The 27093-nt window shown below is 43.3% G+C and overlaps 1 protein-coding gene across 1 annotated transcript in view; it reads left to right on the top strand.

The window, feature by feature from the left end:
* EIF3E (eukaryotic translation initiation factor 3E) overlaps window positions 1–24552 on the top strand; it is a 28700-nt gene extending 4148 nt beyond the window's left edge. The window contains exons 7-8 of the mRNA XM_086791612.1: window positions 237–374; window positions 23947–24552. Of these exons, the coding sequence (XP_086647738.1) occupies window positions 237–374; window positions 23947–24052 (244 nt within the window). The 3' untranslated portion in view covers window positions 24053–24552. The remainder of the gene's footprint in view (window positions 1–236; window positions 375–23946) is intronic.
* The last annotated feature ends 2541 nt before the right edge of the window (window positions 24553–27093 follow it).

Here is a 27093-nt window from a genome sequence, read left to right as displayed (position 1 = left end):
AACTTGGTTTTCTGCCTTGGTAGGATGGCACATCAGGCTATGCTTGGTGTTAAGGGCTTGAAGGATGCAGTGTACGGCTTACCCTGTTTGTGCTGATACTCAACAAATGATCTGTCTAGTCTTACATCATATTTTGAATACTTTTGAGTGTGTGCTAGTGCCAATGTCAAGTTGGATATGATATTTTGTATTTTCCATCTCTGCTGTGTAATTCGTGTTTTTGGTGCAAAATTCAGCATGCTTGCACAGAAGCTGAACATGGACTACGATGATGCGGAGCGGTGGATTGTCAACCTTATAAGGAATGCTCGCCTTGATGCCATGATAGATTCCAAGATGGGAACCGTAGTAATGGGTACTCAACACACTAATGTGTAAGTGCAGTCTATATATTAGTCAAGTTCATACCTAGCTTCATGGTGGTTAGTTTTGTTGTATTTACTTCACTAAAGAATGTTGTTAGGTTTTTGATTTTTCAAATGGGTCTTTGTTGGTTCTCTCTAATGGGACCTTATTTAAGTAGAGTGGTTGGAATATTTGCTTAGAGTGTGTCGGGTAGCTTGGCGGAAGGGGTTTACTTACTTAGTAAAACAATGCAGATTGTAATGAAATTCAAACATTCATATGCACAAGAGACATTGCACTTGGTCCCAATGGTTGGGATGACACACCCCCCTTCCCCGGGTTAGGCTATTTGCTTTACTTTAAATGAAAATGGAAAGTACAATGGCTGAACTGTGTGATACCCCAATTTGCTCTCACTTATTACCAGAGTGGGAACTTGTTGAAGAGATTGTCTGTGTCGGTCAAGTTCTGTTGGGCCATTTCTGTCTGTGTAATTTTTGCCCAATTATGAGAAGTGGACACAAGCATATGATGTTGGGGAGAATGTCATTGTCTTTTTGTAGAGAAAATTTTCCCCCTTTTTGTTGGTCGACCTTATGTAGGTTCAATTGTGGACAGAGAAATAGCACAATAATGCTTTTGCCTCTGAATTAGAGGGGCTTCACCCCTCAGCTTTGCCCTGGGCTTTTAGGGGGATGTGTCGGGGTGCCCTGAGGCTTGCAAATTCACTTCTGAATTGCATGCTGATTAGGTTTTTTTCATGTTGCCTCACTTTCAAGCCTTCACACGACATGATTTGCTGGTCTTCTGGTCTTCTTTAGATTTTCTAGTTTTTGGTGTTATAACTTATTAGTCTGCCTTTCCTTCTGTTCCCCTCTTGCAAGTTACTGCAGACTTTTTGTTCATCAATTACGCCTAGGACCAGTATTAACCTGGGTTAGAATAATCCAAGTTTAAGGGATGAGCTAACCAGCAATAACCCTCTTCGAGAGACCAGGCAGATCCCTAGCGTGAACGTAAGTTTAAGCATGCGAAGACTTTGCAGACTTCGATAGAGACCCAAAGTCAATTACAGACTATGGGAGACCCCAATTTGAAGAAATCGAAGAAAGCGGAGCAAACACTTCACTGTATTAAGGAGGTTAGTGCTTCACTTGTGGTTAGCAAGGGCACATGAAGAGGAACTGCCCAAAGTCGAAGGGCAATCAAAGTTGAAGGGAGCCGATGCGAATCATCCGATTGAGGCAAAAGATAAAATTACTTCCTTACACACTATTGCCTTAGATCATAGTTCGTGCAAGAGTTGTAGCTTTAAAATAAGTTTTTTTAGTCCTATGGACCTAATACAAATATATTGGCGAATCATGGGAAAAATTGTACACATTCTGTTTTGTTGAAGGTGGCAATTCTCGTAGCTACTCTTAGGTTATCGCATGACTAGAAGTTGTGGTATGTAAGAGCATGGGAAGTCGAAGAGCCATATATAGGGTGTGGTGGCACCTTGTCATAGATATCTCCTTCGGCCGGATTTTTTTGGGGGGGGGGGGGGGGGAGCAACGGCTAGGAGATGGGAGCCCAGCCACTGACGTTGCTCAGTGCCCTAGGGTGGTGTGCGTGCTGCTGCTGCGTGACTTTGACATGGTATTAGAGCTTGGCCTATGTGGTCCTAATCTCTGTTTGATCGAGGTGCTCGAATTGAGGAGGGTGTTGGAGGTGGCAATTCTCGTAGCTACTCTTGGCTTATCGCATGACTAGAAGTTGTGGTGGATTATCCCATATGCAAGAGCATGGGAAGTCGAAGAGCCATATATAGGGTGTGGTGGCACCTTGTCAAAGATATCTCCTTCGACCGGGTTTTGGGGGAGGGAGCAACGGTTAGGAGATGGGAGCCGAGCCACCAATGTTGCTCAGTGCCCTAGGGTGGTGTTGCTGTTGCTGCGTGACTTTTGACATGTTTGACCTTAGTACTCACAACTAAATAGATTGGAAGGGTCATAAGTTGTCTTTTGTCATGGATGGTGTTCAGTTTTGTCTCCACGGTGATCTTGATGTCTCCACTATTCTTGCAAACTTAGTTGAACTTTGTAATACAATAAAGGATTCTAATTATAATGTGTTTAAATGTGTTCTAAATACCATGCCATTTGATGCTAATTGTGAATTTAATTCATATAGTCTTGATGTATGGGAGACACATGCTTTACAGAACATCAAGGCAAAGTTTGTTGATATTTTTTCAACTGAGTTACCTCATGGCCTTCCACCTAGTTGATCATTGTATTGATTTAGTTGTAGGGTCTCAGCCTGTGAGCATTGTGCCTTACAAGATGTGATAGTTGGAAAAGGATGAGATTGCGCGACAGTCGTCAAAATATCTCTGGATTATAGACTTGTAAGAGTACATCTCCTTGGAGGGCATCGATACTTTTGAAGCACAAGGACGGAAGTAGGAGGATGTGTCAATTATAAAAAGTCGAATAAAGTTACGATCAAGAATAGATATCCCTTCTGGGAGCGGATGATTTGATTGATAGGTTGCAAGGAGTTGCCTATTTAATGAAGCTTGTTCTTCATAATGGTTATCATCAGATTCGGATATCTGAGGAAGACATCTTGAAGACGGGATTGTGCACGCGATATAGCCATTACAAGTTCCTCGTATTACTTTTGGGCTCACGAATGCTCTTGCTACTTTCTTGCATATGGTGAATGATCTCTTTAGAGAATATTTAGGAAAATTCATGGTAGTGTTTCTAGATGATATCTTGATATACATTCATACTCTAAAGGAGCACGTGGAACATCTCTAGATCGTCTTGTTGAGGCGAGAGAAGTATGCCAAGTATGCGAAGTGAGAGTTCTTCAAACAAGAACTCATATATCTAGGACATTGGATTTATCGACACGAGATGAGCATAGATCTCGAGCAGATACGATAGGTTTTAGATTGGTTGGTTCCTTAGACTGTACAACAACTGTGGGCGTTTTTGGGATTCACCATCTATCTGAAGAAGTTAGTGAGGGATTATTCATAGTTAATCATACCTTTCACAAACCTCCTTCAAGGTAGAGGACATATGTCCAACAACTCAATTTCTTGGAACGAGAAGCTTTATGAGGCATTTAGAGCTCTCAAGCTTAAGGTGAAGAAAGCACTTGTATTGCCCTTGTTGGATCCCAACAAACCATTTGTGGTTGATACTGATGCTAGTGATTTCGCGATAGGCACGACATTGTTCTAGGAATGCCGACTTGTGGCATTTGAAAGCAAGAAGCTTGACGATACGCAGGTCAGATGACACACTCAGGTAATACATGCTTTGAAAACTTATGACATTATGTATATTGAACCAAGTTTGTAGTACTAATTGACCACAAGTCAATTAAGTACATTTGTAAGAGACTTGAGTTGAGGGAGAGGAAGGTACTGTGGGTTGAGTTGATGCAAGATTTTAATATAGAAATAAAGTATCGCAAGGGTTATCCTGATGGAGTGGCATATGCCTTGAGTAGAATTGGGGAAGTGAACTCTTTGAGCTTACCTAAGGCCTTTATGACTCTTTGGGAGGGCTATGCGAGACTGTCATTTATTTTGGTTGGTATTGGTAACAGGTCCACGTAGGGAGCTCTAGAGGTTTAGACCAAGACTTAGGAGTCACGACATCTGTGAGTGTGGCGAGTATTTGGAATTAATTGTCCTGGAATGCGAAGGTTTGCATATTGGATACGTTGAGATGAGGAAAAGGATCTTGTATGAATGTCACCGGCCTTTGTGTTTTGACATCCAAGGAACCAAAAATGAAGAAGAATGCTCAAGGTTTATATTCCACTGCAAGGAATTGAGTGTCACCAATTGGCCAACCATTTGGTCCATCTCCAGATTTTTGTCTCGTTCACTTGAGGCTAGGCCGTTGTCTCATGTGAAGGGGCCAGTATTTTTGCATAACATGGACGGGAGCCAGACTGGTGCCACCCGTGTGTTAGCAGGATGGTGTCGTATGGACGGGAGCCAGATTGGTGTCACCCGTGTATGACCTGGATTGTGTTCTATCCATGGGATTGTCACGCTAGGAAGAGCCAGTATTTGTGCCGAGTCTTGCCTATGGGACTGTCACTCCATAGGGAAGCTCGTGCCTGGATTTGTGTCTTACCTATGGGACTGTCACTCCATAGGAAGACCGAGATTTATGTTTTCTGTCGTGCCATCATTGTGCTCGACAGAAATGTTTAGTACTTGTTCCATGAACGGGAGATATGTCCATGATATTGTTTGCAAATGCATTCATGTTTTGCATGTTTGGAACTGTTTTCGCATGACTTGTATTTTTGTGTTTGCCGGTTTGACGTGCCACTTTATTACTGAGCGGGGACGCCTGCCAGTGAGTCGTGAAGTTTTTGCTGTCTTCTGACGAGTTTTGTTGTGTGTGAACAGGTGGTAAGTGTATTGCAATTGTTTATTTTATAGCTTTCTTTCTAACCTTTATTTTTTATAAGGTTGCAAGTTCACATTCATTAAAGAGTGGGCACTGTCACAAATCCCTATATTCTAGGGACATGCGGATGCGTGTCAGGCCTGGAAACATGCGGATGCATGTATGTATTATACCTGGGCATGTGTATGGATCATATGAGTGGATGCATATGAGTCCAAGGACATGGCAGGACATTTGTGGACTTTCGAGCGGTGCCCGTGTGGATTCCGGCCATGCACACATGGTGTGTTATGATGGCAGGCGGAATATTTTCAAGTACAAGAATGATGATAGGTGGTTCTCCAAGTTTACATGTGCACAATGCATAAATGATGCATGCCATAACTTTATTTTACTTTGTGTGACATTGTCTTGCTGCCTGTACAATGCTTGTTATTTTGGCTTGTGAAGTCCGAGGGACCGAGGACGCCCGGGCACCTTATGGACACGTGTGTGCACTCCTGTTTGGGCCTAAAACTGTGGGCTTATGGGTTTTGCAGGTGGTAAGTGCGTCCACACTCAATTTACAGCTTATTTCATTTACTACTAAAGTTTATTGGTTTGCAGGTCCACACTCATTAATAAGTGGCCTGACAACTTATAATGCGTTCGCATTTGGTTGGACCAAAATTAATGAAGTCCGGACAGCTTATGGCCATTTCCCATTTGGTTGGACCTAAACTTATACAAACATGACAAATGGAGCACTATGGGCTGGACACCTACCTGGACACCTTATGGGGACACATGTCAGCCAGTATGTGTACCCACCAAGCCCCTTAGGTGGCACTGGAAAAAAGGCGTCTCCCTCAAGAGGCCTTTTGGGCTGTTTTATTCATTATTTAACACATTGGAGAGCTGGTTGGAGCTTTGAGAGTTGCTACAGGGCTGGTTGCTTGCTTCCCGGACTCACACAAGCTTGGATATCGATCCCCACACTCTTCTAAAGGGCTGGTTGGTAAATTTCAGACCTGCAATTTCTGATTATTGGAGAGCTGGTTGGAGCTTTGAGAGTTGCTACAGGGCTGGTTGCTTGCTTCCCGGACTCACACAAGCTTGGATATCGATCCCCACACTCTTCTAAAGGGCTGGTTGGTAAATTTCAGACCTGCAATTTCTGATTATTGCGAGTTTTGGGCTGGTTACAGGTGTCCAAAGTCAACTTGGACAGTACAGGACAGCTCTAGGGACCTCCATAGGGCTGTAGGACCCCTTACAGGTGGATTTCTCTCGATAGAAAGTTGCTGTTTTGGACTGGTTATTGCACAAAACAGGCCGGACAGCAATGGAATATGTGAGCATGGATGTGTCTCAAGGATTCCTGGTATAACAGGTGCTTAGGGCAAGCATTGGGGACACTTGCTCGCGGAGAACACAGGTTTCTGGATCAGTTTCTCGCGTGGAAACAGGGCCTAAAGATCCATTTACATCCTGTGCAGGGCGGAGTACCTGTGAGGATTGTGATACTCTTGTGCAGGGCGGATGTACCTGTGTGTAGGGCGGATGTACCTATAGATTCTCTTGTTTGAAATGTATTCATTCATGATGTATTTGGAAGAATCAGGTGCAGGCTGGTGGTGAATCCCCAGGCACCCGTAATCTTGTACTTTGCAGACTCTTTTGGTAATATAACCTAAGGGGGGGGGGGGGGGGGTCAGCCTATCATCGGTCCCTTTATGTGGTGTACTGTCATTTTCAGCTTTGTGGTTGTAATGCTCAAGTGTTAAGTGCTCAGAATCTTGTTCACATTTATACGATTCCAATACACGCGTCCGCCTCCCATTACATTGGTATTAGAGCTCAGTTTTTCCCCCTCATTGGAAAACGGTCTGAGGCTTGGAATCATAAGTGGTGACCTGATTTGAGTGTCATGGATAGCCACATTTCTGACAGTGTGGAGAACACACAGGACGGTGAATTTCATGGTACAAGGGATGCAAGAGATGCTGCAGGCAATGATATCTATGGAGATGCAGGTACTCATGACACTATGCATTCTGATTTGGAATCTTTGAGGCGTCAAGTGCGACGCTATAGGGCTGAGACCGAAGAGCTTAGGTCATTGAAAAATGACCCTGATGTACAAAGGGTGTTGGCTGCGAAGGCAAAGGCTTCGGTCCATGAAGTCACTTTAGAAGCAATTGCAAAGGAAATGGATGTTGAGAAACCCCGAAAGCTTGCACTTGCATACCTAATGGTTAAGGGTGATGTATACACTGAAGCAGATGGTAGTTTGGCTCTCAAGAAGCCACCCCTCATGGCTGCCCGTGGTGATGCACATGATGCACAACAAGCAGAAAGAGCACAGTAAGTGCCAAATGCTGAAAGGACAAGAATCCCTGGTGCTAGGCCTGATGCAGGTCAAGAGAAGAGTAAGGATGAGGGATCCTCTACTCATTCCTGCTTTGCTCCAAGAAGACATATCCGTTCTCGTGTTGAGCTTTCCACTCATTTGGAGAGTGTGGCTCAAGAGAGAACGAAGAGGGATCGTGAATCTTCATCGCGGCATCATCATCATGCAGATGAACAGGATGTACATAGGGATGCATATAGAAGGAAGAAGCCTCGAGAGTTCAAGTCCGGTGACAAGGATGTGAAATTTGAAAACTTTCAGGGACGGATGGACTCTACCAAAGCACTTGCTTTCATTAGACAGTTTGAGATAGCTTTTTGCAATGAAGACTTTTCGGAAAAGTCTATGCTCAGGCATGTGGGAATGCATCTCAAGGATACGGCAAGTGATTGGTGGCTTGCAAAAATACTTGATGGAAGTGCTGCCCCAACTTGGTCTTCTTTCAAAATTCAGTTTTATGATCAATTCTTACCACCAAACTTTGCAAAGGATGTACGCAAGGAGTGGGATTGGCTGTCCCAAGATGAGGGAGAGTCCGTTGCTTCATACATAGCAAAGTTTTGGAAAGTCCTTCTCAAGGTTACTCCCTTCATGAATATTGGAGAGGACGAGAAGAAGAGAAAGTTTGAATCGGGGCTCCATCACCTCATTCAACAAAGCTTGGGAGTGTACCCAAATAAGACCATACAAGAGCTTACACTCAGCCATGATTGCGGAGAACTTGCACATAAAAGCACCCACAAATAAGCCATTTGCAGGTCAAAACAAGAGCAAATTCAGGGCTTGTTATGACCAGAAAAAGGGTGGACAGCCACCTAAGAATGCTCCCAAAGATGGCCGAGATGCAAAGGATGACTCTGAAAAGAAGCCGGGGGGGTAAACGCCACAATTTTGGGCTCTCAAAACAGCAATTGGAAGAGTACAAGAAGGCTGGAAAATGCTTTAAGTGTGGCAGTAAAGATCATATATATCCTAAATGCCCACAGAATCCTAAGAATGCTGAGTCTAATGTGGAAAAGCCTCTTGTGAATGTTGTGCCCGATATGCAGGGTAATACAGGGCATGAGCCCAAGAGTAGAGTCATATGCAAGGCTTGGGGCAAATTGAAGGATCAGCCCGCTTTGTTTCTTTTTGATGATGCTTCCACAGATAACTTTATATCCGTACAGATGGCTGCCGCTATAGGTCTCAATGTGGAAGACATGGGAATGCAAATGAATGCAGATGCCGCCTTTGAGGGCAAACAGGTTGATGTAACTCCGGTCATTGGTAAGCTCCGTGTACAAATACAGGACTACCTCGACTATGAGAGCTTTCTAGTGGCTCCTCTTACAGGTTGTGATGTTTTGTTGGGGATGCCCTGGCATCACCGTTTAGAGCCTATTAAGGCTTTCAAAGAGAAATCAGCTTTGTACATAGAGGTCGTGAGCACTCTATAGATGCTGGTACTACTGGAAGTACCATACCTCTTGTAAGCCATGTATAAATTAATAAGGCAATACAGAAATCAGCTTGTTCTTACTTGGTTTTTGTACGTGATACCATTGAACATTCTAGTGTTGATGCTAGTACATTAGATCAAGACAAGCTTAACTTTTTGAATGAGTTCAAAGATTGTTTTGCGAATGCTTTGCCAGCAAGGTTGCCACCAGAGAGGCTGGAAGATCATTGCATAGATCTAATTCCCGGTAGCTCTCCACCTAATAGGCCACCATACAGGGTGAGTGCTAGTCAACAAGAAGAGATTATGGCACAGGTGAATGAACTTTAAGAAAAGGGTTTGATTCGGCCTAGTTCCTCGCCATATTGTTCGCCGGTACTTCTTGTTCAAAAGAAGGATGGTACTTACAGGATGTGTGTTGATTACTGTGCCCTCAATAAGATAACCATCAAGAATCGGTTTCCCATTCCGCGCATTGATGACATCTTGGACAAGCTTGAAGGTTCGGCATGTTTCAGCCGAATAGACCTCAAGAGTGGGTATCATCAAGTGAGAGTGGCACCTCAAGATGTACACAAGACTGCATTTAGGACAGCCTTTGGTCTTTATGAGTTTTTAGTGGTGCCTTTTGGCCTTACAAATGCACCCGCTACCTTCAACAGGATGATGGACAGGGTATTCAGAAAGCATAGAAAGTTCACGGGTATATTCTTTGATGACATTATTATATTCTCAAAGAATGAAGCCCAACATCGTGAGCACCTGGCTATTGTGTTTAAAGAGCTTAAGGAAAATCAGCTCTATATAAATGCAAAAAAGAGTGAATTCTTCCTCCCAGAGATTCACTATCTTGGTCACATTGTATCAAAGGATGGTGTGTGCATGGATCCCGCAAAGATACAAGCCATGCAAGAATGGCCAGAGCTGAAATCAGTCCATGAAGTGAGGAGCTTCCTTGGTTTGTGTGCTTACTACAGGAGGTTCGTCAAGCATTTTGCTTCCATTGCCGCTCCGTTACATGAGTTAACGAAGAAGAAAGCAATCTTTAAATGGACACAAAAAGAGAGAGATGCCTTTCAAAAGTTGAAGAGTGCAATCATCTCGGGACCGGTACTCATTATTCCAGATTTGCACAAACCTTTTGTGGTGGAATGTGATGCATGTGGGGACTGCATAGGGGTTGTTTTGAACCAAGAAGGACATGCCATTGCCATGAGAGCAGACGCTTGCAACATGCAGAGCTTCACTTACAGGTTTATGAGAAGGAGTTGTTGGCTGTAATTCATGCCCTTACTATTTGGAAACACTATCTTTTAGGGGCTGATTTTATGGTCCAAACTGATCATCAAAGTTTGAGATACTTTTTGACTCAAAGTAAGCTCTCAGAGAAGCATATGAGATGGGCAAATTTCCTCTCAATGTTTCATTTTCAGATTTTACATACTCCAAGGAAAAAGAATGTGGTGGCAGATGCCTTATCTAGACGACCACAGGTTCATGCTATTACAGTTGCATACCATGAGGACTTATCGGATATGCGTAATACTTATCATCTGGATGAGGATTTTGCACATGTATGGGCTGATTTGCAAGAGGGTATTGCTGTCCCATCTTATGTCATAAGAGATGGATATCTCATGATGCAAAATCGTATGTGTGTGGTAAAGAACCTTCGCCATAAGGTTATGGATGAGTGCCATGCTCCTCCATATGCAGGTCATAAAGGCATTTTGGCCACAGCACAAGCTTTGGAGAGGTATTTCTTTTGGCCAGATATTCGCAAGGATATTGAAGCATATGTATGTGAATGTATGGTATGTCAAAAGGTCAAGTTTGATCGACATAAAACACCTGGATTGCTTCAGCCTTTGCCTATACCAAATGAACCATGGGAGAGCATTGCTATGGATTTCATTATGGATTTGCCAAGGACGCCACAGGGAAATGATGCTATTTGGACCTTTTCAGATCTTGGAGAAGATCAATGATGTTGCATTTCGGCTTGTACTCCCACATCATTGGAACATGCATAATGCTTTTCATGTGAGCCTATTGAGGCCTTATGTGGGACCGACACCGTTTGAGCCGGTTTTGGAAGACCCACCCGAGGTGGATGAGCTGGAAGAGATTCTTCAACCTGAACAGATTGTTTTTCACAAGGAACGAAAGCTTGCGGGAGGCAAACTTGTTCGTAGGTATCTTGTGAAGTTCAAGAATTATTCAGCTTTGGATGCGAAATGGATGGATGAGGCCTACTTCGAGGATTACCCAGATCTTTTGAAGGCCTATCTGGAGGCTTTTCAGTTGCGGTTAACTGATTAGAAGCCGGGGGGATGTCACAAATCCCTATATTCTAGGGACATGCGGATGCGTGTCAGGCCTGGAAACATGCGGATGCATGTATGTATTATACCTGGGCATGTGTATGGATCATATGAGTGGATGCATATGAGTCCAAGGACATGGCAGGACATTTGTGGACTTTCGGGCGGTGCCCGTGTGGATTCCGGCCATGCACACATGGTGTGTTATGATGGCAGGCGGAATATTTTCAAGTACAAGAATGATGATAGGTGGTTCTCCAAGTTTACATGTGCACAATGCATAAATGATGCATGCCATAACTTTATTTTACTTTGTGTGACATTGTCTTGCTGCCTGTACAATGCTTGTTATTTTGGCTTGTGAAGTCCGAGGGACCGGGGACGCCCGGGCACCTTATGGACACGTGTGTGCACTCCTGTTTGGGCCTAAAACTGTGGGCTTATGGGTTTTGCAGGTGGTAAGTGCGTCCACACTCAATTTACAGCTTATTTCATTTACTACTAAAGTTTATTGGTTTGCAGGTCCACACTCATTAATAAGTGGCCTGACAACTTATAATGCGTTCGCATTTGGTTGGACCAAAATTAATGAAGTCCGGACAGCTTATGGTCATTTCCCATTTGGTTGGACCTAAACTTATACAAACATGACAAATGGAGCACTATGGGCTGGACACCTACCTGGACACCTTATGGGGATACATGTCAGCCAGTATGTGTACCCACCAAGCCCCTTAGGTGGCACTGGAAAAAAGGCGTCTCCCTCAAGAGGCCTTTTGGGCTGTTTTATTCATTATTCAACACATTGGAGAGCTGGTTGGAGCTTTGAGAGTTGCTACAGGGCTGGTTGCTTGCTTCCCGGACTCACACAAGCTTGGATATCGATTCCCACACTCTTCTAAAGGGCTGGTTGGTAAATTTCAGACCTGCAATTTCTGATTATTGGAGAGCTGGTTGGAGCTTTGAGAGTTGCTACAGGGCTGGTTGCTTGCTTCCCGGACTCACACAAGCTTGGATATCGATCCCCACACTCTTCTAAAGGGCTGGTTGGTAAATTTCAGACCTGCAATTTCTGATTATTGCGAGTTTTGGGCTGGTTACAGGTGTCCAAAGTCAACTTGGACAGTACAGGACAGCTCTAGGGACCTCCATAGGGCTGTAGGACCCCTTACAGGTGGATTTCTCTCGATAGAAAGTTGCTGTTTTGGACTGGTTATTGCACAAAACAGGCCGGACAGCAATGGAATATGTGAGCATGGATGTGTCTCAAGGATTCCTGGTATAACAGGTGCTTAGGGCAAGCATTGGGGACACTTGCTCGCGGAGAACACAGGTTTCTGGATCAGTTTCTCGCGTGGAAACAGGGCCTAAAGATCCATTTACATCCTGTGCAGAGCGGAGTACCTGTGAGGATTGTGATACTCTTGTGCAGGGCAGATGTACCTGTGAAAAGGCTTGTGCAGGGCGGATGTACCTGTGTGTAGGGCGGATGTACCTCCAGATTCTCTTGTTTGAAATGTATTCATTCATGATGTATTTGGAAGAATCAGGTGCAGGCTGGTGGTGAATCCCCAGGCACCCGTAATCTTGTACTTTGCAGACTCTTTTGGTAATATAACCTAAAGGGGGGGGGGTCAGCCTATCATCGGCCCCTTTATGTGGTGTACTGTCATTTTCAGCTTTGTGGTTGTAATGCTCAAGTGTTAAGTGCTCAGAATCTTGTTCACATTTATACGATTCCAATACACGCGTCCGCCTCCCGTTTTACAGGCACCTCCCCAAATATTTCATGATGTCCTTGGCCGCCTCCATGCAACTGTGGTGGGCCGGCTAGCTGTTTCATGCCCCCCCCTTCCATCGCTTAGGAGTGAACCTCCTCTTGCTTATAATCAGCTGCGCACAGGCCTCTTATAATCAGCTGCACACAGGCCTCTTGTTTATAATCAGCTGCGCACAGGTCTCTTATCATCTTGCTAGATACAGCTGCACGCTGGTGGACTGCACATAGGCCTCTTCTCCGCTTGCCCTTAGGTTGCTGCACGCTGGTCGGCTGTGCCCAGGCCAGGCCTCTTGCTTATAATCAGCTGCGCACAGGCCTCTTATCATCTTGCTAGATACAGCTGCACGTTGGTGGACTGCACACAGTCCTCTTCTCTGCTTGCCCTTAGGTTGCTGCACGCTGGTGGGCTGTGCCCAGGCGGCTGCGTCCACTCTGCAGGCGGCTGCGTCAGACAGCTGGCGACTGCGTCCACTCTGCAGGCAGCTACACCTAGACACAGGCGGCTGCACCCATAAACCTCTCCACTTTGCAGACAGTTGCGCCCAGACACAGGCGGCTGCGGCGGATACCTCTCCACTTGGTGACGGCTGCGCTCAGATCTCCAGGCGGCTGCACACTCTTCTCTCTTGCCAGCAGGCTACTGCGCTCTGGTGTTCTTCTCTAGCAGTTGCACTTAGGCGTCTTTGGTATTTGTCTTCCACTAGCGAGCTACAGGTAAGTGGATTGAGATTTAAGCAAAGGACTTTGATGTAAATTTGATAAGGGATACTCTTTGCTGCTAACACCCATTCGGTGCCGGGTAGTCCAAGCTTTTGGAGAACCACAGTCCATGGGTGCTGAGATCGAGAGAGCCAGGCGTTAGAACTGGAGCGCCTGTTTGTGCGTGGTCCTGGAACACTAGTGGGGCGCTCTCTGCGGATTCCAGTGAAGGCACAGGAGCGTAGAGACTAGACTTCTTCAAGTGGATCGCTCTCCTTCGAACGTCTTCTTCAAGACTCTTGTTTGGTAACTGTATTCATCTCAGTCGTACATGGACATCATCTGGTTCATTGAACCCATGGAGCATTGTATCTTTTAAATACTCCCAATAATATATCATATATAGAGGGGGGTTGGCCCGTTCCGGCCCCAGTGCTGGTGTCCATTGATCAACATTTCATTTCATTTCAGATTTTAGTTGTTATTAAGTTGTCCATTCAAATTGTGATATTTAAGTTGTGCTATTACGCGTGTGGGTATCCAACGGACTCTATTTCCACTTGACGGGATCGGTTTGATTGGTATCAGAGCACGGTTATTTCCCTCTTCTTAGTGGGGAAACGAACCTGTGTATTGGACACCCTGCTTCTAGCACACTTAACACAATGGATAGCCAAGGCAATCCTTTGGAAGTGCCTAATTCGAGGGGTCCATCTAGTGCCTCGCGTGGTTTTGATGCTTTACAGGGAAGGCACAAGCCCCTTGAGAGTGTAAATGATAGTGATTCAAGGGGACAACTGTCTCGAGGAAAGACAGTCATGCAAGAAGAAGAGCCTGATGCAATGAGGGCTGAATTGGAGCATATGAGAAAGCTTTTGTAGGCACAAGAGCAAGAGCTAAAATTTCTGCATGAAGATTCCCATGTGCAAAGTGCCATTGAAGCCAAGAAAGCCGATGCAATGGTAGACATGACTTTTGAGTCCATGGCACGAGAAGTGGGCAAGAAGCCAAGGGAGTTGACACTTTCCTACCTCCTTCGCAAAGGTGACATCAAAGAGGGGGAAGATGGAGAGCTGAAATTCAGAAATCCACCCCTGGCTTGAAGCATGGAGATCCCGCATCTCAAAGGTTGAGGTCATTTATGCAAAGGAAAGAGGTGACAGTCACCTCTCGTCATGCATCTTCTCCACAAGGCACAAAGGCTGACAGGTATATATATGCTAGTGCTCATGGAGGGCATGATGGTCACATGCATTCAAGACATGTATCCCATGGAGGGGGTGACAGGTCTGCCACTAGAAGAGCTTTGCCTATTGAGTTGTCTCATGGAGAGACATTGCCTTATGCAGGAAAGTCACATGCATCTGATTCTCAAGTTCGTGGAGCATGCCACCGTGCTTCATGAAACTTCCATGATGGTCCATGGAGCCCATGCAGATAAGGCTATCTCATTGAATAAGGGGAAAAGAAAAAGAGAGGACCATGAGCCTCATGCAAGAAAGCTCAAGGAATTTAAAGCAGGTGACAAGTCTGTTAAGTTTGATGTTTTTCATGGAGAGCATGATGCTTCCAAAGTGTTAGCATTTGTGGCACAGTTTGACAAAGTACGCCATGCTAGCATGTTCTTGAAGGGGACTGCTGCACATTGGTGGATCACTGAAAAGATCACCAAAGATCCCATTTGCACCTGGAAAGAGTTTAAGGACAGATTTTATGCTCAGTTCTTGCCACCTAATCGGAGCAAACTCTCACCCAAAAGTGGGATAGACTTGAGCAAAGAGATAATGAAAGTGTGCAACAGTATGTCAATAAGTTTTGGAAAGTGTTGCTTGAGGGAACTCCTTTTATGCAAATCACTGAGGATGAAAGAAAGAGGAAGTTTCGCTCCAGATTGCAACCAGCTTATCGTTCGGGCATTGAATTGCACCCGAAACATACTTTGCAACAGCCTATAGCCTCTGCTCTTGCTACGGAGCAATGGGTGCTCAAAATTAAGTAACATCAGGGCGGTTCAAAGGGCAAAGATAAGGCTGTTCCAAATCTGCAAAAAGGTGGACAGCCAGCTAAAAAGAACTTCCGGGAGACCCAGAAGGGAGGTAAAGCTGAAAATACCTCATCTAAAGATCATGGGCCAAAGAAGAACAAATTTGGCTTGACCCCCGAGCAAAGGGAGCAATATGCCAAGGAGGGGAAATGTTTTTCTTGTGGGAGCAAAGAGCACATGTTTCGACAATGCCCTGACCGCAAACCAAAGCATGAGGACAAGCAAACCAAGGCTAATGTGCATGCAGTTCCCGATGTGCAGGGAAACACAAAACATGATGCAAAAGAACGGATGGTATGCAAAGCATGGGGTCAAATCAAGGATCAGCCTGCCTTATTCATGTTTGATGATTGTGCAACCGATAACTTTATCTCTATTCAGATGGCAGCTGCCTTGGGTATTGAGGTTGAGAACATGGGACCCCAGATTGAAGCAGAAGCTGTCTTTGTTGGTAAAGAGGTGCAGGTTACCCCACTAATAGAGAAGTTGCGCATACATATCCAGGGTTACCTTGATAATGAGCATTTCTTAGTTGCACCACTTAATGGACGTGATGTATTGCTAGGCAAGCCATGGCATCATAGGCTTGAGTCTCGCAAAGAGTACAAGACAAACATGATTTCTTTTATGCATAGAGGCCGCATGCATTTCATTGATGCCGGCAAGAAAGGGAATTCCATCCCACTTGTATCTCACATCCAGATTAATAAAGCAATGAAAAAGAGTCTTTCTGTGTACTTGGTTTTTGTTCGTGATAGCATTGTACCAAGTCATCAAAACGTGGATGCTATGACTTACGATAGGCTGAATTTTCTTCATGCATTCAACGATTGTTTTGCTGATGCATTGCCAGGTGAATTACCTCTCCAAAGGCTCAAGGATCATCACATAGATCTTGTGCCAGGCAGTTCTCCACCCAACAAACCCGCATATCGTGTGAGTGCCGCACAACAAGAAGAGATCATGAAGCAAGTAAATGAGCTTTTAGAGAAAGGTTTGGTTCAGCCAAGTTCCTCACCTTATTGCTCTCCCGTGCTTCTTGTTCAAAAGAAAGACGGGTCATTCCGCATGTGTGTGGACTATAGAGCTTTAAATAAGCTTACCATCAAGAATAGATTTCCAATCCCACATATTGATGACATTTTGGATAAGCTTGATGGCTCGGCTTGTTTCAGTCGTCTTGATTTGAAGAGTGGTTATCACCAAATACGAGTGGTGCCACAAGATGTCCATAAAACTGCATTCAGGACAGCTTTTGGATTATATGAATTTTTGGTGATGCCTTTTGGTCTCACCAATGCTCCTGCCACATTTAATCGTATGATGGATAAGATATTCCGATCCCATTGCAAATTCACAGGTGTATTCTTTGATGATATCTTGGTTTTCTCCAAGAATGAGCAAGAACATAGAACTCATTTGGTCAGTGTTCGAAGAGTTGCGAAAGCATAAACTTTTCATTAATGCCAAGAAAAGTGAGTTCTTTCTTTCATAGATACATTATTTGGGTCACATTGTATCCAAGGATGGAGTAACAATGGATCCTGCGAAGATAGAAACCATTCGGAATTGGCCAGAATTGCAAAACGTATATCATGTATGTAGTTTTCTGGGATTATGTTCATATTATAGGCGTTTCATAAGGCATTTTGCTATGTGATAGCCACCCCTCTACATGATCTCACAAAGAAGAAAACCACTTTCAAATGGACTCCAAAAGAACAGGATGCCTTCTTGGAGCTCAAGCATGCTATCATATGTGGACCCGTATTGATTGTTCTTGACTTACAAATGTCATTCGTAGTGGAATGTGATGCTTGTGGCGATTGTATAGGGGCTATCCTAAATCAAGAAGGGCATGCTGTTGCATATGAGAGCCGTCGTTTGCATGATGCTGAGCTTCATATGGATATCTATGAGAAAGAGCTCTTGGTTGTAATTCATGCCTTAAAAATATGGAAACATTATCTTCTTGGGGCTGAATTTGTAGTCAAGATAGATCATCAAAGCTTGAGATACTTTCTATCTCAAACAAAGCTTTCGGAGAAGCAGATGAGAATGGCAAACTTTCTTTCCATGTTTCATTTTCAGATTGTGCATACTCCGGGAAAGAAATATGTGGTGGCAGATGCATTATCCAGGAGGCCTTATGTGGCTGCAGTTTCAGTGGCCTCTCATGGGGACTTATTTGCTTTGCGAGATTTGTATCATTTGGATGCTGATTTTTGTCATATATGGACTGATTTGATGGCTGGTCACTCACATGCCTCTTATGTTATCAACGAGGGTTATCTTATGGAGGATAACTGCCTATGTGTGGTGAAGGATTTGCGTCCAAAGATTATGGAGGAATGTCACGCTCCACCTTATGCTGGTCATAGAGGTATCATGCCCACGACACGCATGATTGAGAGATATTTCTTTTGGCCAAGCATGCGTAAAGACATTGAGGCATATGTACGTGCATGTATTACTTGCCAAAAGGTGAAATTTGACAGGCAAAAACCTCCAGGATTACTTCAACTTCAGCCATTGCCTATTCCCTCGCAACCTTGGGAAAGTATTACTATGGATTTTATTATGGACTTGCCTAGATCCCAGCATGGGAATGATGCTATTTGGACCATTGTGGACAAGTTTAGCAAGCAAGCTCATTTCTTGCCTGTCAAGAAAACCATTAAAGTTGATCATATGGTAAAGCTTTTTCTTGCTAATATTTTCAAACATCATGGTATGCCTAAATCCATTGTTGGGGATAGAGATCCCAGGACTACGAGCCTCTTCTGGAGGGCTTTATTTGATAACATGGGCACTAAACTTGAGTTTTCATCAGCCTATCATCTCCAAACGGATGGCCAAAGTGAAGCTGCAAATTCAGCCGTGTTGGATTTGTTGAAGTGTTATGTGGCAGATCAAAAGACTGCATGGGAGAAGTATCTTCCACTTGTTGAATTTGCCTACAACAATACGATCCATGCCTCCACGGGGAAGGTCCCGTTTGAGATTATTTATGGCAGAGTCGTCTTGCCATCCATCCTTCGTACAAAGGATGAGATTTTTGCAGCTGATGAGTATGTTCGTGACTTGGATGTAGCCTTTGCTCAATTACGGACAGCCATTGCAAGGTCACAAGATAAGCATAAAATGGCTGCTGACAAGCATAGAAGGGACATGCAAATCAAAGAAGGTGATTGGGTTTTGCGGAAATTTGAGAAAGCTAGGCTTCGGAAGAGGCCAGGATGAGAAGGATCATATCCTAAGCTTTCTCCTCGCTATTATGGACCCTTCAAGGTGATTCAAAAGATCAATGAAGTGTCATTCATGCTTGCTTTACCTAGTCATTGGAAGATTCACAATGCATTCCATGTGAGTCTTTTCCGGCAATATGTCGGGCCAGATCCTGACGAGCCTGTTATAAAAGATCCGCCAGAGATTGATGAGCTTGAGGAGATCCTCCAGCCAGAATAGATTGTCTTCACAAGGAGCGGCAGCTACCTGTAGGAAAGCTTTCCAGAAGAAGATACCTTGTAAAGTTCAAGAATTATTTGCCCATTGATGCAAAGTGGGTAAATGAGGATTATTTTGTTGATTATCCTTAGCTGTTGTAGGCATATCTTGAGGCTTTTCAGTTGAGGACAACTCTTTAGAAGCCCGGGGGGATGTCACCAATTGGCCGACCATTTGGTCCATCTCCAGATTTGTGTCTCGTTCACTTGAGGCCAGGCCGGTGTCTCATGTGAAGGGGCCAGTATTTTTGCATAACATGGACGGGAGCCAAACTGGTGCCACCTGTGTATGACCTGGACTGTGTTCTATCCATGGGATTGTCATGCCATGGAAGAGCTAGTATTTGTGTCGTGGCTTGCCTATGGGACTGTCACTCCATAGGGAGGCTCGTGCCTAGATTTGTGTCTTACCTATGAGACTGTCACTCCATAGGAAGACCGGGATTTATGTTTTCTGTCGTGCCATGATTGTGCCTTGTTTGTATTTTTGTGTTTGCCTGTTTGACGTGTCACTTACTGAGCGGGGACGCCTGCTAGTGAGTCGTGAAGTTTGCTCTGTCTTCTGACGAGTTTTGTTGCGTGTGAACAGGTGGTAAGTGTATTGCAATTGTTTATTTTATAGCTTTCTTTCTAACCTTTATTTTTTATAAGGTTGCAAGTTCACATTCACTAAAGAGTGGGCACCCTCCCAAATATTTCATGATGTCCTTGGTACGGTGGGCACCCATGTATGGGTCAAGGTGGGGAGGGAAACCCCTCACTTGATCTTATGTGTGTGGGGGGTGGGTGCATGGCCACCTAGCCCACCCCTCACCTTGAGACTTTGGAACTAGCCGCCTCCATGCAACTGTGGTGGGCCGGCCAGCTGTTCATCATGCCCCCCCCCCCCCCTCCCTTTCCATCACTTAGGAGTGAACCTCCTCTTGCTTATAATCAGCTGTGCACAGGCCTCTTATCATCTTGCTAGATACAGCTGCACGCTGGTGGACTGCACACAGGCCTCTTCTTCGCTTGTTCTCAGGTTGCTGCGTGCTGGTGGGCTGCGCCCAGGCCTCCTCTCCACACTGCTGCAGGCGGCTGCTCCCACTCTGTAGGCAGCTGTGCCAGACAGTAGGCGGCTGCGCCCACTCTGCAGGCGGCTGCGTCACAGCAGGCGACTGCGCCCACTCTGCAGGCAGTTGCACCCAGACACAGGCGGCTGCGTCCATGAACCTCTCCACTCTGCAGACGGCTGTGCCCAGACACAGGTGGCTGCGCCGGATACCTCTCCACTTGCTGACGGCTGCGCTCAGATCTCCAGGCGGCTGCGCACTCTTCTCTCTTGCCAGCAGGCTGCTGTGCCCTAGTGTTCTTCTCTAGCAGCTGCACTTAGGCGTCTCTGGTATTTGTCTTCCACTAGCGAGCTACAAGTAAGTGGATACGCAAAGGACATTGATGTAAATTTGATAAGAGATACTCTTTGTTGCTAACACCTGTTCGGTGCCGGGTAGTCCAAGCTTCCGGAGAACCACGGTCCATGGGTGCTGAGATCGGGAGAGCCAGGCGTTAGTACAGGAGCGCCTGATTGTCGTGGTCCTGGAACACCAGTGGGACGCTCTCTGCGGATTCCAGTGAAGGCATAGGACCGTCAAGACTAGACTTCTTCAAGTTGATCGCTCTCCTTTGAACGTCTTCTTCAAGACTCTTGTTTGGTAACTGTATTCATCTCAATTGTACATGGACATCATCTGGTTCATTGAACCCATGGAGCATTTACACTAAATCTTTTGTACAAGAGTCATGGGACTAGCAATCTCATGGAGGCACTGTTTATCAGTGAAGGAAATCAGAATTGAGTACGTGGTTATGCATAGTTAGACACTGATATGGATAGTTGGACTAGAGTAGGAAATGGTGTAAAAACCAAGAATTTGGTGTCAAAACTAAGGAATTGTTTGTACATTCATTTGTTTATTTAATTTATGCTTGTGAGCATATTTGTGTGTATGTGCCAAGGGTTGGGGATGCTCGGTTTAACCCAAGGACAGGTATGTGTGTACGTGTTTGTGTCTTCTGACATAAAATGGGTGCGTGACAATGCGTGTTGATCTTGATAGGAGGAAAACTCTTGCTTGAGGGCGACTCTAGAGGTGCCAAGGATGGGAGTATTCGTGAAAGAGGTCAAAGCCAAGGTCACTTTATGTGAAGGGGGAAAACCGTGAGGGCAAGATGCTCCCCAAAGCCAAGCGCAAGAGAAGAGAAGGACATTCCCCACGAGGAACAATGTCTTAAGAGCCAGAGAGAAAAGAGCTAAGCCCACAAAAAAAAACAGAGAAAAGTAGAGAAAAACAAGACCCAACATTTGACAAAACTGTTTAATAAGTTGGGAGGATGTTAAAAAAAGTGGCATGGCATTGATGATGTGGCAATGGTGATATGGCATTGACACGTGGAAGGATAGTAACACAAGGTCACCTTACAGGCTTGGAATGATGGGACTAGCTTTTGGAAAGCAAAAGATTAAAAGCTTTTTAAAAACTAAAAATAGATGAGCTTTTATTATTAAAAAGATACTTTTTGGACTATAAGTGTGTTTTAAAGCACTTTTCTCAAGTGCTTTTGGGCAACAACTTTAAATTCAGCTATTCTCTCATTGTTGAACATTGAAAAAGACGAGAGAGCTCTCTAGCTCGAAGAACTTGTACTCAAGACTCCTCCAAGGAGTTTTATATAAGATAACTCGGAAGGAGGGGGGGGGGGGGGGATGGCCTAGGGGCTATTTCGACGCTTAGCTCTAAGAACTTGTACTCAAGACTTCTCCAAGGAGTTTTATCTAATATATAACTTGGAGGGGAGGGGGGTCAGCCCAAGGCTATTTCGACCCCTAGCGTGGTGTTTATTCTCTCTACTCTCTCATTTATTTTCAGATTTTCTCAAGGTTTTACGCGTGAAATTGTTGTTTTCTTGAAGATAAGCTAAGTTCTTGTGCCATAGCCCTTACGAAGGCCTATTTTAATGAATGTCATGACTCTCCTGCAACTGGTCATCTAGGGGTACAACGATTCTATGATTTGGTGAAACGGATGTCTTACTCGACGTGTATTTATGACTGTGGTAAAGCGTCGTCAATGTCAAGTGAATAAGGTTGAATGCCTTAGGAGTGGAGGTATCTTACATCCTACCGAGATGCCAAGACGCAAATGGGAGAGTATTTCCATGATCGTAGGTTTGCGATGGACCAACATAATGCGATTTGGGTGGTGATAGATAGATTGAGGAAGATGGCACTACTTTTACCTATAAGTGAAGGCAATTGAATTGGTGCAACAACTGTTGAGCAGCTTATCAGGTTGTACGGATAGTCAATGATAGAGATTGTGGAAGTTTTCCGAATACATCTGGCAGCTAGTTTTCCAGAGATTGGAGACTACATTGAGTATGAGTTCGTTTGATCATGCTCAGTCTGATGGGCAAATAGAGAGGGTGAATAATGTTTTGGAGGATATGCTTTGCGCAATTTCTCCAAGAGACCATCAGATTGGAAGAAGTACATGCCAATGGTTGAGTTTACCTATAATAGTGCTAAGCATGCAGCTATTGGATACAATCCGTTTATGCTGACGTACGGATTCCAACTTGGATCTCTAGTAAAAGTTGGACTTATGGGTATTCAGGTTGATGTGGATAGAGATTTCTTCGCAGACATGCAAGAAATGCTAGTGAGTGCATGAGAGGCTATCGGGAGTCTGCAAGATTGTGCACGATTTTATGCTAATAAGCAATGTTCACTGAGGTAGTTTAACGAGGGGATGCTCGTTTATTTGAGAGTGCCCAAGAGTTTTGCGACGTTTTGTATGGGGAAGGTTGGGAAGCGATTCCCTAGGTTCTGTGAACCTTAGAGGATCTTGAAAATGATTGGCGAGGTTGCTTATAGACTACAATTGCGTCCAAATGTGAAAGTTCGACCAGTCTTTCACGTCAGTCGACTGAAAGTGATGCTAGGAGTTGAGGAGGACCTTGTTACCCGTCAAGAACTTGTGGAGGTTGAGGACTTGTCTTATGTTCCACATGAACTTGATAGAGCGATAGATTTCAAGGAAAGGCAACTTAGGAACAAGTTCATCCATGGATATAAAGATTAAATGGAGGACTCAACTTGGGAGACAGTAGTTACTTTGAGTAAGCGCTTTCTTAATTTCATTTAAGAGTAAATGCTTGATTAAAAGATAGGGTGGAGGAGGACTCAACTTGGGAGTCCAGGGCTAGTTTGAGTAAGTGCTTTCCTAACTTCATTTAAAAGTGAATGCTTGAAGAGTGGACGTATGTTATGTACTTGGACACTAATCTATGAAGTGGAAACCTAATCTAGCGGGGTTAGGGGGCTGTGGGATAGGGATTAGCAGATAGATATTCGGTCCACAGTGCTTGTGCAGGCTCCATACCATTTCACAGGGTGCCCGTGGCCTCTTGTATTGGATAATCCCCACTCAGTGCTTATGGGCAACAACCATCTATATATATTCCAATAAGCATAATATCCCATATGAGAAAATGTGGTTCAAAGGTCAGATTCAACCAGTGTAGAATCTCTCTCTCTCTCTCTCTCTCTCTCTCTCTCTCTCTCTCTCTATATATATATATATATATATATATAAAATGTGTGTGTGTGTGTCTAAAACAGCCAAGGCAAAGGTCTAATCATGCAACAGCAAAAGCAAGAGGAAACATTGGATCTTTTCCACACATATGGAGACTGGCTCAAACCCTATCACTTCAAGGAAGCTTTGTAAAGCCCTAACTCAGCGGGAGCACCTTGTATACTTTCTTAGCTGTCTTGGCACATGCATAATGGCTGATGTTGAGTACATGATTTCTGTGTTTTTTTTGGTAGTGTTATGTACTGTTAATAATTGTAATTATGCATCAATTGAGAAGCAATGCCATGACTTTTGTAGTTTTTAATATTGGCCCGAAGAAATAAAGTTTATGTATTGTGTTTGCAGGTATGAACAGATAATTGAAACGACAAAACAATTATCTGTCCGTAGCTATATGTTGGCAAACGGTGTTGTTGCAGCATCTGCAGCTACTCAAAACTACAGTCGATAGGACTCAGGACATAGTTTTCGAGGCCAGGAGGAAGAAATTTTGCAGTTTGGACATCAAATATTTGAGGATAAGTAATCATTTGTTTTCTTTAAATATACTCATGTTCCTACAGGTTGCCCGTGTTGGGAAGGGCAAGGGGGGTTGTGTGTTTTTGTTATTTGCTAAAAAGGGAAAAGCGGGGGGTGGTCTGTTTTCTAAATTTGATGAGGTTTTTCAATGCACGTACTTTTTGCACTTAAGACTGTTCCATGAAGATGTGAAGCAGGCTTTTGTGCTCGTGTTAAATGTGCACTCTTTCGGAATGCTACAAAAGGAGTGCATAGTGTTGTCCTCGGCAAGTTGTCTGCATAATTGAGTAATGTTTTTGTCCAGGTACATGTGTTTGACTGGGATTTGCATTAGTGTTGTGGTATCTTTATTCAGCCAAACTGCCAGAAATTTTAATATACCACTACCATGTGTAAATTGCCTTCTGTTGATTTAAGTACTTGTAAGGTGTCATAATTTTGTGTTCATGATATCTGGTGAATGAGCTCAACTACAAACATCCAAAATGATGGCCATCTTCTAGGAGTGAAGCTTAAGCTTCAAATTGTCTGAGAGCACATAGCATATACGAACTAGATTGTTTATATGTCTGTGAAGCTCAAAGTTATGCTAATTTAAGTCAGTGGTCAAGTTACATTGTTACTGTGAGTGGATCTTATCCCACTAATTTAAGGAAATGCTATGTCGCAACCTTTTTTGATGTACTTAGAAAGCCATTGTAGTGTGTCATTCTGTAGTGGCAACTTGCAGAAAAGATGAGGCAGCAAAGTTATTGCAGTAGGTGACATGTTTACGTATCTCATTTTCTCAACCACCAAACTACCGGCTCTGGTCTTAATGTGAGGATTCTCCTTTTGCATTTCCATGAAGTCTGGAACAATGATTTCATTAATATACTCGAAAAAATAATCAAATGTTTCGTAGTATAGGGATATATCAAGAAGTTGTGTACACCACGAGCCATGCTTGATTAAAAAATGCAATCCAGAAGAAAAATAAAGGATTAATTTCTATATTTTCAATGATTATCTTTGTTAAAATATTCTACTCCGACATCATGAATGTAGGATCTTTTTTCATACCACAAAGTTATCTTAATTCTTTTAAGGTCCACCATAAAGGCAAACTGAAGAGATTCATGTCTCAATTCATACACATCGAACACACTTTTATTAAAGAAAGACAAAATTATTATATTTACAGAAGGTCAAGGCAATACTTTCAATGACATTGAACTTGTTTAAAACCTCTGGATATATTGAAGTATTTCTTGAAATTAGCTACTGAGTGTCCCATTCCAGCACAAAGAGGAGCCATTAAGAAATAGATTTGTGCAGTCAAGTAAGTATTCTAGTTTTCTAATTTCTTTTCAATCCAATGTTTATTTGTATATTTTAATCTACATTATATCTTTTATTTTCTATTCTTATTCAAGACCATTGCATCATCATTTTCAAAAGAGGAAGAGCCTACATGCAAGAAAGCTCTTTAAAAATTTATGATTGACTTAAACTTGCTTTGTGGGCTGAGAGATTCAAGAAGAAAAGGTACAAAATATAGGTATATTATAGTAAAAGCGATGGCTCTTCATCAACATGACTTTGTATACGCATGTGATAAATCTCAGATTTTGTAGGAAGTTCTACAAAGCCACGTGCTCCATTGTGAAAGATACACTGCATTCTTAAGGACATTTTAAGTATTTTATTCATATGCCAAAAGAGGTACATTACATTCTCTTGTCTCTAATCTTTATGTTCTCTCTTCTCCTAAATCTATTTTTTTATATCAACGAAATAATATTAGAGTAACGATCCTATTGAATGTAGTCTCGTATAGATTCAAAGAGAAACATCTACACAAATGTTATTCAGAATGATCTTGGAGAAAGTTTCCATATTATAGCTTAAAGAGTTTTTCCTAATAGTCAAGGAGGTGAGATTCTATGTTATCCATTCATCCGTTCACAAGGTAGGTTTATATAGACTTATTCTTCCTACTTATTATTGTGACTTATAGGTGTCTAAGTAATTATGTCTAAGTCCAGTTCATAAGAAGCTGGTCTTCAACATTAAAATGGATGAATCTGAACTTAAGAAAGGATAAAAGCTTGAAGGAGTGAGCCTTGTACTTATTAATGAATGATGGCCTCATGGAGGTATTGAGCAAGATGCAAAAATAGGAAACCATGTCGCCCTACAATCTTGAGTAAGAGGAAGACACATGGTGGGTTGTGACCTTTCAAGTTTACGAGCATATCATTTTGCAAAATGGATAGTATAAAATTTCCCTTATTGCTTGCTCACAGTCTTAAAGGCACTTGATGGTAGAAAATGCCCCTACTCCTTGCTCACAGTGAAAATGGACAGAAGAAAAGTACCCTTACTCCTTGCTCATAGTCATAAAGGCACTTCCTCACAGTCATAAATGCATGTGCTAGATCATTCAATGTCAAACTCACCTATGCCATCTACAAGTAGTTTTTGCCTTTGAATGACATGTGGAATATCGCTTAATGAAAACACGCAAGGTAGCACTACGATTCGACTAGTAAACAACAGGATAAAGTGCCTTTCAGATATCCTATATCCTGACTATGAATAGAGATGAAAGATCACTATTGGATGACATAGAATGTAATATAAGAAATATACACTTTTGTATCCTACATGCGGATATGAGAACTCTGGATAAGCTATGTAAATACAATGCCAAATAGAAATAAAGCATTCAGGGATATTGAGGCAATACTGAATGAAATTGGTGTGAGGTAATACAAGACTAGGTATAGATAACAAGGTATCTGTCAATGACATTGAACTTGTTTAAAACCTTTGGATATATTGAAGTATTTCTTGAAATTAGCTACTAAGTGTCCCATTCCAATACGAGCCATTAAGAAATAGATTTGTGCAGACAAGTAAGTATTCTAGTTTTCTAATTTCTTTTCAATCCAATGTTTATTTGTATATTTTAATCTACATCATATATCT

Source organism: Cibotium barometz, chromosome 56, assembly GCF_041138505.1.
Source record: "Cibotium barometz isolate CiBa-2024 chromosome 56, ASM4113850v1, whole genome shotgun sequence".
NCBI classification, from domain to species: Eukaryota; Viridiplantae; Streptophyta; class Polypodiopsida; order Cyatheales; family Cibotiaceae; genus Cibotium; species Cibotium barometz.
This window is presented reverse-complemented; position numbering and strand designations above follow the sequence as displayed.